Source organism: Athene cunicularia (genome assembly GCF_003259725.1).
Source record: "Athene cunicularia isolate RWA chromosome 27 unlocalized genomic scaffold, athCun1 chr27_part1, whole genome shotgun sequence".
In the NCBI taxonomy this organism is placed as follows: domain Eukaryota; kingdom Metazoa; phylum Chordata; class Aves; order Strigiformes; family Strigidae; genus Athene; species Athene cunicularia.
The window spans coordinates 1,213,842-1,231,058 of NW_020799138.1; the positions used below are offsets into that span (position 1 = coordinate 1,213,842).

Sequence of the window (17,217 nt, forward strand, 5' to 3'; positions counted from 1 at the left end):
GGCAGGTGGAGCCGGGAGCCGCCGCCGGAGCATGGAAGGTGAGAAACGGCCCCGCTCTGTCCCCGGGCCGGGGAGGGAGGGAGGGAGGGGGGGGAGAAGGCGCTGCCGGTGCCCGGCCCTCCCCGCAGACCCCGCACCGTGCTCCGCCTCCCGTTTGACTTCCAAGCGGCTCCTTCAGCTTCTCCTGAGGCCAAGAGATGCGGGCTCCGGGGAGAGCTCTCCTCGCGTGTTGCAACTCAACAGGAAACGAACGGGGCTTTTTTCCCCCTCGCTGTTGCCTTTCGGCAGCACCTCCACGCGAACGATGCGCCTGGGGTTTAGAGCCCGCTTCACCTTCTGCTCGTCCTCTGGGTTTTAACGAATTAAAGGGCGTGCTGGTTTCTCTTCGCTTGTAAAACCTGCGTGTAACTTTCAGAGCCAGCAAAAACCCAGGGGCGAGTTAAACTTGGGCTGCAGCCTCACCCGCTTTTGGAGAAAAAGCGAAATTACCGGTGCTCTTAAGGAGCCTGGCAGCGAAGCATTGCAGAGCATCGCTTGGTTGGTTATTTCAGAGCTGGCTTTTCTTATCTCAACTCGTCGTTTTAAGGGCTTGAGCTTAGATTCTGCTGCGCCTCAGTGCCTTGAGGTTTTTGCTTAAGTTAGATGCAGTTGTCTGTTTTAAACGCATGTTCTCCTTCGCTAAAGGCTTTTAAAATGTTTTGTGTTTAAATAATTACTCTCGTAGAATCTGACTGAATCGAGACTATCACTGCTCGTGAGACAAACTAAAGGTTTGAAAGAATGGGTCTGGCGGTGGTTCGGCAGTTTAAAATGCAGCCTCAGTTCATTGATCGGGTCGGGTCCCCCGAGTGTCTTTTGTGGGAGAAGAAAGTTCTTTAGGTAGGTCGGTATAGTCTCTGCTTAGAGAATGTGCAAGTTTCTGCCATTACAAGAGAGATTATTTAAGAAGCTTCTTGTTTGTGTTCCTATTTCTTGTACGCTTAAAGTTAACATGCAAATAATCCTTCAGGTTTTAGTTCTGGGGGGGGGGGATATGGAGTCGATGTGGAGGTGTTATACCGCGTTAGCTCTGGATACGGTAACTGCCAGGGTCTCCGTTTCCGTGGGTCTTGGAAAAATCGTGGTTCCACTGGAGTCAATGGGAAGTTTGCCACTGGGGACAAAGGGGTGACACTTCTGTCCTGGATTTTCTGTGCAAAGTGTGAGGAGGCTCACTACGGTCACTGCCCGGAGGACGGGCACTGGCACGAGTAGGTGCTTGAGAGCTGGGTTCTAGGAAGCCAAAATCCACAGTCTTTACTGGGTTGTGTCTCTCCACAATTGGTTTGTTTTGTGCAAAGTTCACGAGAACTGACCTCGTGCTGTCATTTCCATTTGCTGTACTGGGATGAACGTGCTGAACGACTGGAAGATATTCTGCTGCTTTTAGAAGGTTTTGTGCTACAATATGAGAAAAAATGTTATCCTTAGTTACACGCTGCTGATCAGGATTTCTACCCCAACGTGACATGTGCACTTCAAATGCCTGGGTCATTTCAGACATTACGTGGCACTTAAGAACAGCAAAATATTAGAGACCCTGCAAAGAGCTTGTGTGGTTGTGCAAGTTTTAAGCCTTGCTGGGGAAAACTTGATTCTATCTTAGCTGAACCAGGACAGTGGTCCAGGTACCTTCTTCAGAAAGCCACTGAGACTGTAAATGCTGCAAGTGGCCGTTCAGTGGGGAAATGAGATAGGCTTTCCCTCTTTAATAGTACAGTGTGGCGGGTTGAGGGTGAAAGATGTGCTGGGGTGAGAGAGGTTGGCTGCTGTGCATAGCACAGGCACTGCCCCTGCTGCAGGTGTTTAGGGATAAGGCTGTGGGGGTCAGCCCACAGGGTAGGGACCAAGGTTGCTGTGTGGTTTATTTTGGCCTGCTGGTGTTTCTTAAGACAGCACAAAGACAAGGCAACAAGCTGGGTCTCCTCCATATGCTGTGCGAGAAGGAGGACTAAGAGCATATGGGATTTCAAAAGATGTCCCCTTCACAGTGCTGTTGGGTTGAAAACTGCAGCTGGCAGTAAAAAGGCAACGTTCTGGTTTTCACTTTGGAGGCAAACAGGTGAGATGATAACAATTATTCAAGACGTTCCTCCCGTTCTGCTGGCTACAGCTGTATGGATGGTAGAAGGGTGTTAGTGTTAGCATGTATTTGAAAAACATCCATTTTAGGAGGGGTTAAAATACAGGTAGGCTGTTTTGTTGCTTCTACTAACGGGTCAAAAATACCAGGATAAAGTATTCATGTAGTTAAAATGCCGTAGCACTTTTTTTAGCAAGCGATTTGAATATTTTTGTTCACTTTGGCTATTGGCGTAGAACGCGGGATGGCCAAGGATTGGTTTCAAAAGCACATGAATTTTACTTCTCCTTTGTAAATGAACATCGTGCGTCAGCTGCAACACACACCAGCCAAGCGTCTCCCTCCCATGCGCCCTAGTCAGTGGATCCCTTGGAAGCTTGGGAAGACTTAACGTGTTCTGTAAGTGATTTCCCACATTGTGCTTTTCTGAACGTGAGGTAGAAATAAGGTCTTATTTGTACAAATTGGGGATGGAAGCTTTCTAGACCTTCTCCCTCTCGCACACTTACGCGAGACAGCGAAAGATCTGGCTTAAAACACTTTGCTTGGGAAAGAGACCTGAGGGTTAAATATTAAGAGACCGCTAAGGCTCTAAGAAGCTGCTTGAGACTAATATCATAAACCAGGTACTGATGAGCGGATGTTGGAGGCTTGAAAGTTGGATATTTCTCAACAGAAAAGAAACGTTATGTGGTGTGGCGTTGTTCTTATCTCTTCAGGAGGGTTGTACTGCCCAGCAGCCCATCACAGACAGGAACCTGTTAGGCTCAACAAAACGTCAATAAATAGGCAGAGACCATCTCAACGTTAAGCAGAGGGGCAGGTGGGGCCGTGGCGTGGCTCAGGCAGGGCCGCTCGGGCACCGAACCCTGGTGCCGCGGTTCAGGGGTGCTCCGGACAGGGCCTGGCTCTTGGGGGGGCTGCCTGGCGCCCTGTAGGCAGAAGCTGGTGCTGATGCCGTTTGCCCCCTCAGCCAGAGCAGCGTGTGCACCCTGAGGGGAGTGATGGCCTGGGGAACCCGGTGGTTTCTACACCACTTCAGTTCTACAGGAATACATGCAGAATTATCTGACTTGAAGCCGTCGTGTAGAGGCTCTTAATTCCTCATTTCAAGACCTCCTGGCAACCCAGGGGAAGGCAGAATTGCTGCAGTTTCCCAGCCACAGCGCTCCCCCCACCCAGCAGGCACCCTTTTTCCTTAATCCTGGGGCTTTGACCAGTTCAGAGCTTCATCACCTACATGGGGCGACTACACAGCATTTCTGAATGCAATTAAAATTGGATTCAAGTATTACAGAGTAATGGGGATATCATTGGCTTGCCCAAAGCCTAATTATTTGCACAATTACAAGGGTTTGTGTAATTTCAGTATCTGTATTATTGCAATGTAAAATTCAAATCAATACTGGAGAGAATTTTGTTCATGTACCGTGTATTTACTGATGTTTCCCCGTCATTATTCGCAGTATAATAAATCGGTCCGTTTGCTTCTTCACACCTCACTTTTCCCAGCACGATAAAATGAAACAAAGACAAATGAAGAGCTGTAACTATGGAGTTCCTTGATCTTGTTTATTCATTTTAACATTTTTTAGTGAATCTTTGAACTTTTTGTCGTTTAGTTCTGTGACTATGCCACAAGACAACATTTTAGCTCTAATAAAAGATACTTTAAAAAAAAAAAAAAAAAGCTTGCATTCGGGCTAGATTTGCATGAAAGGTTAGGAGCTCAGATTTAATTTTAGGATACATTTCATAAGTGCTAATAGCTTAACAACTTGTCTGCAGTCAGGAGTTACACCCTGAAGAGCTCAGACCAGGGCTGGATGGCTTGAATCATTAATAGTGGTGTGGGTTTTTTGTTTTTTTTTTTTCTTGCTGCTCTTTGGTAATTGCCAGTTAAGAGTGATGGGAGCTACATGCATAATGGAACTCTGAGACCCATCACTGAGAAATGGGAGCTGAATGCTCTCGTTTAGGAAACAATCGAACCCAACATTTAAAAAAACCACCTTTGCTGGATAGTTCTATTGTTGCTTTGTTTCTCCTCTGAGTTTGCCTTTATTTCTGCTGCGTGCATCAGCCCCATCCTCTGTTCATGCAGTTTTTTTGGATAGCCTCATCTGATAGGAGCCTTCCTCGCTTGTAGAGCTAACAGAGCTTTGTACTTTGGCGTTGCGGAGACCACAGAAATGTTCCATGTGCAGTGGTGGTAAGAGAGATAATTATGGGGTAAATGTCACTCGTGGTTAACACCTCATGGCCACGGCATCTCTATTTCTGTTATGTAACTGCCAGGAATGAATTTTACCAGCCTTGGAGCTATTTTTTTTTTTTTAATGTGCAAAGTTGATAAAAGATTTTCTGGTATGTGGGGGGGAAAAAAAAAAAAAGAGGAAAAAAGTTTAGAGGAAAGAAAGGAGGAAGGAAGCAGGTAGCTGTGACACTTAAGGAAACCAGCCCTCATATCAGTGAAATCTGAAGGCAGCAAGGCACCGAGCAAAGCCTCCCTGGGACAGGTCGGGGCTGTGCCTCCAGCTAAACTCGCCAGCCCCGGCCTGGGAGATGTAAATCCCTGCAGCTTATATTGTCACAGAGAGCTCAGCACTTTGGAGACCACGGCCACGTTTGTAGTCCTCTAAATTTTTTAAAAAATTCCTGACATTTGATCCGTATCAGAATTTCTAAATGGGAATTAGACTTGCATTCCCATGAAAGCCAAGTAGAGCTTGTGAAGAGAATAGTGTTTGCCCTTTGTGTTGGAAAAGGCATGTAAAAATACCTTGTACTTTGTGCTTTAGGAAAAAACACTTGATGCAGAGTTACTGCCACTATGCTGTGCTCACAGGGTGCAAAATGAGATGTTAAATCGAAAGTGTAAGTCACTCTGTTCTGTAATTTTTTTTGAGTTAGAAAATAATACTTAATCCCTTTCGTGGGCACGTGCCAGCACTTGGGATATAAAGAAGTTGCACAGTGAAACACAACAATTATTTGGTATGTATTTCCTTGAAAATTTTGCTTTTTCAATTTTGCTTTCGGTCAAGAAAATGGGAATTTATAAGATTGTAATAACTGTGTCATGAATGGTTCGAAATATTAAGCAACTCAGACTGCTTTCCTGTCTTTTGCAGATTCACAGGCAGGTATGGACCTAAGTAATTCTCAGGAACAGCCCATGGCTACAGGTACTGTGCTGTGCGGGTCCTTTCACCCTCTCTTGAAAATTTTAAATTTAAATGGAGAAAAAAGATGTGAATTGCAGCTTGTTTAGATTGCCAGGACGTGGAATAGCACAGTCACAAAGATGGGCATTAAAGGCAAAAAGCAAATTGAAATAAAACTGTGGAAGTTCGATATATCATTGGAAAATTATACTAAAGGGAAAAAAAAAAAAAGACTGTAGTAGGAAATGTTCTCAGAAGAAAGCTGGAAGTTTTGGTTAGGGCAGCAAGAATAATGTGATTCTTTTGGTTGACTGCATTTCTGAAAATAGAAAACTAACCTCTTGTGTGAGTTGGACAAGTGTTTTACTTTCCTGTTAATCAAAAAATAATATTTTTTTTTTCAGATCCAATGTAATATTTAGCTTGAGGACTGGATTTTTTACTATGCAACTGTTAATAAGTTAAACAATTTTAACAGCAATTTCACAGTGTTGCTGTGAACTTTTCAAAATTCACAGGATTGTTGATAGAAAACAGTTTTTTAAACAAAATACTGATCTGCAATTTCCAGACATATGCATGGTATTGAGTTAGCCTGTATTATGGACTTTATGAAAAGAGGCTTTATTTGAAAAACCTCACCCAAATAAATTTCACCATAGCTAAAAATCTGGCTTTAGTTCAGAGAAGAGGGGCTTGGGTTTCTGGGACATGCTGCTGCCCTAGTGATCAGCAGAAAACCTGACAACGATGCTTAAAGACTTGGGTGAAAAAAAGCAGAGTGCAACTGGGTTCAAAGAGGCTTCCGATTAAACGTGCTCGAGCACTTCTCTGGCCTGGGGCCAGAATGATGAATATTTTGCCCAAAAGAACGTACTAGAGCTGTGATGCCTTTTCCATACCTGCTAGCACCAGTTGTCAGAATACACGTGATCCATGGAGTTACGTATACTGGAATTTATTCCTGTTCCGTTGGCGTTCAGAACAACCTCCAGAATAGTTAAATCTGAGCAAAAACTTAAGCCTTGGTTAGCGGTGTGTGCTCTGAGTTTGAAGGTCACTTTGGGAAGCAAATCCATTCCACCAAACTGCACGTCACGCATCTACGGGAAGGACGGACGTTGTGAGCGATAACTGGGAGCGTGCAGATACTTTGAGGTAATCACCTGGAAATATTCCTGGAGCATAACGTTAATTCTTGTGTTTTGTTTTGTTTTGTTTTTTTTTCAGAAGGACAGGAGGTTTTGACAGACTGTAATCTGAACAAATCCCAGGAAATGGAAAGTATGGATAATGCGGAAGATATGAAGGAACACAATCAGTCTAATGAAGAAGCAGGAGGTAAAGTGGAGATTGAATTCTGGAAAATAATAGTTATATTGTTTTTTTTTTATTAATCTGATTATGCTATGGCAGTGATTAGAAAGCTTTTTCTGGATCATGGCTCTGGTTTGCCTGCATGTCTGTAAAAGGAGTAACGATGCCGCTACAGTTTAGAGCGTTTAAACATGCTCTAGAGGAGGAGCAACTGTTTTCCATCAGAGAACCTCACGTGCATTTTTATAAAGGTCACTTTTACAGATCTGTGAAATAAGGCTAGCAGGATAAAGAAGCATGTGCATATGGTGAGCTCTTTTAATGTGTGTTGTAGCATGCAAATTCTTAAAAGTAGTTTGCATATGACAGACGCCTGTCAGGACTGCACTTTTTACTGATGTTGTTAAGCTACTCTGGTATCTGAAAAATAACTTGGTAATTTATTTTTTTTTGAAAGAAAAGACAAGGTGCCTCAAATTCATAGGACAACTCAGCCCTGTAGAATTTAAAACTGTAGCAGTAATCCTCTAAACTGTGGGTGAACTGCAGGTTGCTCAGTTTACTTTGTTTATTGTTTAATTTGAACAGTAAACCCTTCCTATACAACTCGGAAAGAAGACACAGGTATGACTAAAATAACCAATATGTACTACTGTGGTGGTTAAGAGTCCTACATAAATGTGTATTTTTGTGTTTCTTTAAAAACTACTCGGCCCTCTTCACTTAATAGATAAAAGGAGCCGCTCCTGGACTCTGCAATCCCACGGGCCCGCAGAGCTCAGGATCCGTGCATGTGTAGATGACATAAGATGCAGAGCAAGAGACTCTGCCTTGATGTAGAAGCTCATAAACTGAAATCACGGCGTTAATAGACATTCCTGCTGGCGAGCTGAGCGTGTTCATTTATGCCAGTTCTCAACCACAAACAGTGAAAAATGCTGCCTGGTAGAGGATGTGGTGTACAGGCACTGGGGAAAAGGCATGTATTGTGTTATCAGTTTCGTGTTGCCTTTCAAGTACAGCATGTCCATGGCAGTGCAGGAGTGTCAAGACAAATTATGTCTGTGGCTTTGGTTAGGAGTTTTGAGGTAGCTTTTACGTATCGCATGAATCAAGTAAATCACTAAAGAATTGTCTCTGCTTTGGTTGCCCAAGTAGCCTTGGTTGTTCCCTGTGGCATAAATGGGATTACTTTATTTTGGATTGAAATGGAAATGTTCAGAGGTTAAATTTCTGCATTATTAAAGATTAAGCTTTTTCTATTGATTAACAAAGTACCAGTCAACATAAAACACCGAAGGGAGCCCTGCACTAGTAACAGAGTCCGTGAGGAGGGTGAAATGCATCTTCCGTGGGTCTCTGCAGCACTGGTGTCCGGAACTCTGCGGGTGTCTGGCCTTTCTTGGCAGTAATGGCGAGAGAGCACGCAGGTTTTCTGATCAAATTTGGGTGTCTGACTTAGGATGAAATGCCTTGTGTCCCCAGAGCAGCAGCTTCTGAGCACGACTCCATTTATAGCCAGTGAGAGTAGCTTAGTATAGACGTCTGCGGTGTAGAGTCTGCCTTGGGCAGGTGAGTTCTGCTCTGCTTCCCCTAAAAAGAGCAGTTGAATGGTTTTATCCCCAGAACACGGAAGGCTCGAGCCTTTTCTACGTCCAAGGCCTCCGATCTCTCTCTTGGGTCCCACAGCACATACACTACTCGCAGCCGTAGTCCGGCTGTCTGCCCACCCCACACGCAGCAGCCCCTTGTGCCCGGGCTCCGCGGGCTCCCTGCCCTTCGCTCCTCCCAGTCCCCGAGCTGTGCAGGCAGGAAGCCAGGCCAGGGTTTCTTTCACAAGCCCCTCACTCCTGACCAGCCAAGAGGAATTCTCTCTTCTCCCCACCCGCCCGTTCCGGGAGCCCTGTCTCCACCGCTTGCACGTGCAGGGGCCTGGCATCGAGGCTCTTTCCCTTTCCTTGCCTGTCCTGTGCCCTGCAGCCTCAGCTCCATTTCTCAGGCTCTTCTCCAGACATCTGAGGCAGATGCAACTTAAACACTTGTGAGAGAATGTTTATATACGGCTTTTATATACCACTCATTTTTCATACTGCTGCTGATCCCTTAAAGTCTTTGTACAATTTGTTCTGGAATGCATATTCAGAAAATTTACATCTCAAAGATAATGCTATAAATATCAATAAAACATCATTTCACTGCGATAGACTCCCTTACCATTACAGTGTTCATTCATTATAGAGTGAGTATGAACCTACTCAGTGCCATTCTTTGATTCTCGCTGTAGGGATAAAGACATGATTGCTAGGACTAAGCTCTTTTAAATGCACAAAAAAAGATACCTGCGTTATCTCGGTGTAGAACGGCACAAAAATAAAATATATATGGTGTTTACTTCTTTGCTTCACATGCAGCTCTCTACAGTCATTCTGATACCGGAAGCACAACAAATCTTAAATATTTAAGCATGCTGTGCTAGTACTCTAGGCTGTGCAGATATCATTAGGCGCATTTCAATTTCCCCCTGACAACTTTCTTCCAGTTCAGTTGGTGTTGGATACTAAAATGCAGAAATAATCGACTTGCCTGTCATGCCTACTGTATAAATTGCAGGTCAACAGTAGCAGCTACCGTTAGTCACTGAGCAGCCCTTGCGGGCCCGTAACTCTCTGTCTTACTTCTAGATAAGTGAAACCACGTTCTGACAGCGCTGCCCTGGTGGGAGTGTTATCGTTCGGGGATCACTAGCCCTGGTAAAAATGAATATATAGTGTTCTCCAGAATCACAGAATAAAAAGATCGTCAGTGTCGGTGATGGCTCTTGGGAAACGGATTATGTCCTGCCTCCACCTGAAAAGTCTGTCTGTTTAAAATAATAATGAAAAAGCTTTATTTGGCACTTTTCTGGGTGTGATCACTAACACCCTCGTTGCATATCAAATTTAAAGAGAAGTAACGCAAAAAGCGTTTGTGCGTTTGTCAGAAATGTTAATCGTGGTATTCGTGATCCACCCCTTTTGTGAGCGAGCAATTCCACTTCAGTAGCTTCACCATTCGTTGCTGGTGACAGCCTGCATCACAGAAAGCTCTCCTTTTAATCCTGAACCCTGCATGATCCATGCCCACAGGGTTTGTTCCATCTGCTGAAGGCCATGGTAAGAACATGGGGCCACTGACTCATAGGGAGAGATCAGGCGTTTGATAGCCTGCTTTCCACTGCCTTACTGTGTCTGGACCATGTTTTTCTTGGGTACAATTATGTCTCTTTTTTCCACGTTTCGTCAACCATTCACAGTAAGTAGTTTCTTGGACCATACATTTGTGAATTTTGCATTACGAATGGCTGACGCTCTAAATACGTTGTGGGGACTCACTCTGGGGATTTGAAGAGGAGTTGGAGCCTCGTCAAATCGAGAAGTTGTGCAGCTAATTTGGTGGAGTCCTTTGTGCTAGGTCTGCAGGAGGTGGTACGGTGATCTTTCAAAAGGCTACAGAAATTTTGTGAAGGCACTAAGTGCATAGAGCTGAAACGTCATCATGGGTGCTCGTCTGGTATAAGAAAATCCACTTCTTCAGCAAACAGTTCCCTATTTGTATTTCGAGGACGTGCCAACACCCCGGCTGAGGCGTTGCTTGTTCTGCCTGTGTCATAACTGACAAAGGTGAGATGCCACTCCGTGAAGTTCAACCTGTCCTAGCATACACCCCTTTTAAAAGGGCTTCAGCTAGGATGATTGTTAAGTCTAGGGCAAACAATTAGGCAGAAGGCTATAGTGATATGTTAATTAAAAGCTTGATGGAGAACGAGGGGAAAAAAAAAAAAACAAGACAGAAAAGCCCTTTTTTTTTTTTGCCTCAAGGGAATGGAAGCTGCATGCTGTGGTGCACACGGTGTACGCTTGCCTGCAACCATAAAAATACGCTGTTCCCATGGTGCTTCCTGTATCTGGTCTGAAAAGAGACAAGCAATGAGACAGACTGGGGAGGAAGCACTTAATTTCCCTTGTTTCTTTACGTGCCCCCAACTCTCTTACCTTTGGTGGCCAAAGTTGAAGCATCCTTAATTTAAAAATTAAATTTAAAAAGCCACGTTCTTCCCTATGGGAGTCCCAGGCAAGCACAAGTGTTTAATTATGTCTTAATTCCCTCCTCTGTTGAAGGCAGATAACTTTTTGGGTGTTACGAATGTTACCTAGCTTTCATGGTTGTGAAATAAAAAGAAATAGAAGCCACATTTGTGGTTTATGGATGCTAATTGCTGCTGCGTTTAGGTGTGTGAAAGGGGGCGGTTAAAAGGCTGGAGAGAGGCAGGAGAGGATGACAAACCCTCGCCGAGGCGCGCACTGAGGTTCCAGTGGTGCTGCTTAGCACACGCACTTATCTGCTCGAAAAGGAAGTGCCGTTTTTTATCAGAATATTACATCTCCCAAGCCCAGATCGAGCCCTGCCGCTCATGGGACTCAGGGGTTATCTCGCAACATCAGCAGTGCTTCTGCTGCAGAAGTTCACTTAACAGGGGATTTCTGTGAGTGTGCAAACCAGGCAGGAGTCTGCGCTGCTTAACTGTGTCAGGGCTGTGCACCAACTGAAAGTCGCATCTGAGTGTTACCAACAAAAGATCCACTTGACTTCTGTTTCAGCTCTGCAGTACTAGCAGCAGCAGGAATGCTGCCAAGCACGTTCAGTGACGTCCACACAGCCACTTGTGTCACCCACGGCCCTAAAAGATTGACAGCGGGGAGCCCAGAGCACCCAGGGCTGGGACAGAAACTCGGATGTTTTGAGCGCCTTGAAATAATCACAAAAGTGCGGCTGTTTCTTATTCTAGTAGTCAGCAGAAAATAGAATTTGCTTTTGAGATCCCCTGACTATCAGTGTAGGCCATCAGGCAAGACAAGGTCTGGAAGGAGGACGGATGCACAGTGTTATTCAAAAGGTGATGGACTCCTTGCCAGAACTTTTTAAACTGCATTTTTCATCTCTTGTCCCACAGTGTATCTCGGATTCATACGAAATAATCCCTTGAAATTAGAGGTGAGAGAAATACTTCTGCCTTTGGCAATGAAATAAAATCTAGTCCAGGGTCGATGTGTTGTGGTGTTTCCTCCCGCAGGAAATAAGTGAAGATGAAGAGAACGGCCCTAGGAACTCAAATCACATGTCATGGCAGAAAATAATCCATTTTTAGAAATACGGGTTGGTGGAAAGGAAATCAGTTAATTAAGATGACTCATGTTTTGCCCCCAAAGTAGGCTGCTCATTTGGTGTGAGTTTAAGGGGCAGGTTTACTGCTGCTGGAAAGGGACCGGAAAGCAGAAACAAATCCGCAAGGGTCAAAACTTTGCGAAAATGCAGCAAATAGTTCCGTGAGCGTTGGAATTGATGAGGCTTGGCTTCCAGCGGGCTTCTCTCTTGCTGCTGGCTGACTTTTCACTGAACTGTGCAGAGGTTGCGGCGTGTGCTGGATGCTGGTTTACTCCTGGTACCTCGGGGCAGCTTTGCCTTGTTCTCCGTCTCAGCCCCGTCTCCCATCGCGCTGCGTTCGTTGTTCCAGTTCTCCTCCCGCCTTTGTTCCTGGTGCTGCTCTGCAGGAGCTGTCAGGAGCTTTGTTTAGTTCGGAGCTCAATTCCGGATCTTCTTCCGGAACAGTCTGATGCTGCACCTCACCTGCCAAGCGTGCCAGGCACACACGGAGCGCTTCTCCCGAGGCAGGAGCACCACCTCGAGGAGTGGTCTGGGGAGAGGCTCGTGCTCCCAGAGCAGAGGAATTCCGAGATGCCTTTCCCCCTGCCAGGCAGGGCTGGATTTGCTCTGCAGGTCTGAACTGGCCAAGGGAGCTCCCGGCGGATCCACACGCTTCTATGGAAGACCAGGCTAAGAGTAAACCACGAGTATTTCTTGATAAAAACCTCAGTTTGGAGAGAATGTGCTTGCAATCTAAAATTCAACTCTTGGAATCGAGATGACATACTACTGGAAAATTTTTGATAGTTGAATCTAATCGATACACTTAGTTCTGTGAAGGTTCAAGGATTTTGAACAACATCTTAACCAAGCTCCTGTCTTCAGTTTATAGGTGTTCAAATTCCATTGATATTTATCGCGGATTTCCCTGTTCTTCAAAGAGAAGATATTTTTATTTTTCAATATATTAATATATTGAAGAATATAATAATATTCTTCGTATTTTTCTAGTATCAAACACAAGAGTACGCTGCGTTGTAAGGAAGATTTTTTGGGAGATGAATTAAAACAGACCGAATGAAACCACACTTTCAACTTCTCCCATTTGAAGTTCATGTGAAAAAGCAGTTGACCAGAGGTGATCGTGCCTAAGTGGTCGTATTAGTAATCGGTCCCTTGATATAACCAATGAAGGCGATCATCTGAATGTAACATGCGGCCTTTTTCAGTCTGACTGTTAGGTCCAGATGTTCTCTGATTAACTGTCTAATTGAAGTCTGATTTAACGGCTGTGATTGTATCTGGCTTTCTGGACTTTAGGAATGGTAATTTTAGAAATCTTTTCTGAGTGATGTTATCTTAACTGTAACAGAAGGGAAGAACTCGTACACTTTCATCTTTTATTTATTTTTTTGTTTAAGAGGGAGGCTTTAAAGATGCTAAGATTGGAAAGGATGATGTTAACGGGTGTCATAAACTGGGCCAGGCTTTGGAAAATCTGGGTGCTGCAGGCCCTGTGGGTGCAGGCAGGTGAGGAAAAGCAGCAAGCTCTTCACACTTTAAGAGAAAAAAATAAAACTAAAATCCCGTGGTAGTTTTAGCATAGTCCTACCATGGCTTTCTAGCCCCCAGTCATGCTGTCTCAGGTCCCAGTTCTGTTTGTCGTGGCCATTAAATGCATTTTTCTTCCTTGCCTTCCCTAAGCCTCGGCCCAGTGTTGCTGAGCAGTTGTCCTGTTTAACTCCAGCTTCAGTAGCTCTCAGGTTTGGCTTTTTTTTTCCTTTTGCCGCTATTTCTGTTAATACAACTTTCACATATTTTGCAAACCATTTGAATGAAAGTCCTGAAAACCCCACTAGATTATCATTAGGTAGGAACTGCTAATGGATGGGAAGCACCGGGTGTGAAATTACAGATTTACACAGGAATATACATCTCGCTAAGAAAATCCATATATTTGAATAAGAAGCTTTAAGAACCCGTTACATCAAGTTTCCAGGCTCACATGCGCTTGGAGATGATGTATGTTGTTTGATTATTTTGGGGGGGGGTGTGTGTGTGTGTGTTGTTGTTGTAATTAATTGTACAGCGAGATAAATTATACCGTGTTTTAATGATAGAAAGACACTGGTATTAATGAAGTAGAAAATACACATCCGAGTGCTTGGAAAATGATGCCTGGTTTGTGGTGGTGGGTTGGTTGTTTTTTTGTTGTTTTTTTTTTTCTTTCCAATTCTCAGTGTTGCATTTCAATTTGATTTGTTTCTATTTTTGTTTCAAGTCACAATAAAAACAAGGAAACTCATTACCAAAGAGCATGCCCTCCACAAAGGGGAATTATGAAAGTTTCTCCCCTATTTTTAGAAGTGAAATTTCCACCAGGTGCGTACCACACGGGTTCATTTAGGAATTACCACGCAAGTCTGCTTTATGCCGTATCTATGCTTGTTTTTTGTACAGAAATGGATTCTCAGCAACGAGACTAAGAAAATACTGGCAGGCACAAAGATAAAATCAAAGCCGATACGTCCAAGTAATAATTTTTGATAAGTCAAGGAAGTGAAATGTAGGGGTTTCCAGCGGGTTGCAGAAGTATTAAATGCAGTACTTGGGATTTTTAGTGCAGGACACTGTGCTTTGGCCTGCAGTGCCACAAAAAAGGGCTCCTGGGCTGCGGGGCAGGTCCATGAGGGAGCACACGTCTGTGGGCACCACGGCTTGGTGCCCGCTGCTGCCGAGCCCAGAGTTGGTTGTGCTGCTAGGTGACTGCTTCTTCCTTTGTTGGCAAACAATGATCTCGTAAAAGCATCCCCGCTGGATGAAAAAGGGAGCTGGAGCCAGTGGAAGAAACAAAGCCAGGTTGGGCCAGAATGGCTTGAAGTCCTTTCGCTTCCCCAGAGCTGGTACCTGCAGTGGTGCAGAACACAGACAGGGGGAAAAGTTGCCTTGTCTCGGACTGTGTTGTCTCTGTTAAAAAAAAAAAATAAAATTCAACCTCACGTTGCTGTTGTGCCACTTAACATTTTATCATTCCCCGTGACTTACAGTCTCCAGGTTTTCAATATACACATATACGCCACATGTAGTTGTTTTCTCTTCTTGTTATTTAAGGTAAAAAAAAAAAAAAACAACTTAGGTATAGCATTGATTTTTTAATTTTGTTTTTCCCTCCTTCCCAGTTTATGATTTGAACAGGACGTGCTGCAGACCTCTCTTTATTCGTTAAGGAATATGGGTGGGTTTTAATTCTTCCCCCGCAGTCTGTTAATTCCATCGTAGAGGTGTTTTTCATAAACATGGGCAAGATTCTGACTTGAATTTGGAAACTCCGCTGACTTTTCGGTTTCACCGCACATGTCCGTTCTGTTTCAAGCCGGTTTAGGTAAAGGAATCTCACGTTCTGGGAGGGACCAACTCGAGTACGTGTGCGCTAGGCTTTGGGTTCGTACCGCTGTTTCTGGGGACAGTTTGTGGAGCTAACGGGGATGAATCATCAGTTAATACCTGTCAAATCCAGGTAGTCACACGAATCCTTCAATATGCACACGCATAGGCTCCCTTCTTGTTCCCCAGCATCTGAACGCTATTAACAGCTGTCAAAACCTGGTAAACTATTTATATGCTTTCACAATTTGTTTAATTGGATAGTTAGGAAATGGCATACAAGAAAAGCTTTTTCTTTTTTCTTTCTTTTTTTTTTTTTCTTTAGTCTGGCTGAACATCTGTAGCATTAGGGGCTCATTATCTCTGAATTGGCATAGCAAATCAGCAGCATCATTAAAATGCCACATTAAGATGATTAAGTTTCTTTGTTATCCAGTTGACTTTTTGCATGTGCTGAGGATTTCACGATTATGACCCCACTCCTTGTAAAACACTTGAGCAACATCACCCTTTTGTGCCGTCGTCTTTAATAGCTTCTGGGTTTGATTCTTGGTGCTTTTCGTAACACTACTGGTAAACTTTGCTTAACAACAGTACAAAACTTATGTTGTTTTCTCTATATTTGATGCCCAGGTCTTGGATTAAAGATAGTAATTGGGGTTTTTTTCCTTCTGAGACTTCCTCCTAGAGAGAACAGCTAAGATAAGACTTTAGCTTGTCCTAATTGTTTGCTGCTGTTGTCTTCTTTTTTTTTTTTTTTTTTTTTTTTTTTTTTTTTATTCATGCGCTTTATAGAACATACACAAGCACTGTTCATGTGGTGACTCAGTCTGAAGTTGCCACCGCAGCTTTATTTTGGATTTTTTCCAGAACCCATTGTTTTTACAGCGTTTCAGGTGAAACAAAAATATTACTCTGGAGTATGTCTTTCATCTTGTAATCATCTCCCCAGGAAATGAAACCATGTGCATCAGCCTTAACGCATCACGCTGGTGCTTTGTTGTGTCAAATCTACAAGATTTTGTTCTGCAGTGGGTATTACCTTCGTGAACTGCCTCAAGAAAAATAGTTACCTGGGTAGGAGACCGTGAATGTTTTTTTCCTCTTACAACCTCTTTACTTTCCTAAGCATGGAAGAGATGACAGCAATTTTTTAATTTTTTTTTTCAACTGGGGGAACTTTGTTAATGTTGTTAGGGATAATTGTGTTTTTCCTCGGTTAAATTTCCTTTTTCTACTTGAAGTTACAGCTGCCTTCCTCTTGGTTAAGGCAGACGAGCCTGGAAACTCCCTAATCTCATTAAAACGTGTTGATACGATTTTTAAGTGACAGATACAAACCTTTCCAGGCAGCTGCCAATCTCCTTATCTCACACTATGCTCTGTGCATGCCCATACACACAGCAAAAGTCAGGGCTGAAAAAGGAATTTAGTTGCTTCAGACCTCTGCAACACTTGGTTAATTTGGGCCTGACTGTACTGAGGCGTCTCTTCCTCCCCCTGCTTTGTACCAAAGCTTTCTTCTGTGCTGCACTCAGGAAGGCTGAGTAGACTCGAAACAATAACAGGTGTGTTAGGACAGGAAAAAATCCAACCCTTCTAACATTTATTTGGTTTAAAAAAAATCCTCTTCCCTAGTGGCTTCTGCTGACAGTAGTTCTCAATCATCGGAAGGTGAATTTTGCCGTTGAGGTTCTTCAGGTTCCAACACACAGACCGGAAAGTGCTTGAGCTGTGGTGGGATGGCACTGGCTGCTGGAGCGGTGGTGGCGGTCCTGGGGGGAGGCAGTGGTGGAAAAGCCTTAATCAGAACTCAAGTGCATCCTTCTCTGTTACTATCCGAAAACAGCAGCACTGCAGGCGGGCAGCATGCAACATGGAAAGTGCAGAGGTAATTATTTTCCGCAGTGGAACCATAGGATGGCTTACCCAGTTTGTGCCAGTCAGCAAGGGGAGCTCAAACCAGCTGCGCCACATGGACACCAGCATTAAAGAGTAAAAAGCTGTGAGCCCTGAACTTGCGGTGAGAAACAGTAGAAAACGGTA

The 17,217-nt window shown here is 44.0% G+C and overlaps 1 protein-coding gene across 3 annotated transcripts in view; it reads left to right on the plus strand.

The window, feature by feature from the left end:
• IKZF3 (IKAROS family zinc finger 3) overlaps nucleotides 1-17,217 on the plus strand; it is a 49,836-nt gene that overhangs the window by 12,316 nt on the left and 20,303 nt on the right. The window contains exons 1-3 of one of the 3 annotated variants that reach the window (XM_026864653.1): nucleotides 7-38; nucleotides 5,257-5,310; nucleotides 6,520-6,630. In XM_026864653.1, the coding sequence (XP_026720454.1) occupies nucleotides 32-38; nucleotides 5,257-5,310; nucleotides 6,520-6,630 (172 nt within the window). In that variant the 5' untranslated portion in view covers nucleotides 7-31. Of the gene's footprint in view, nucleotides 1-6; nucleotides 39-5,256; nucleotides 5,311-6,519; nucleotides 6,631-17,217 lie in introns of those variants that run through there. The other 2 variants (XM_026864654.1, XM_026864655.1) reach the window with 2 other exon arrangements.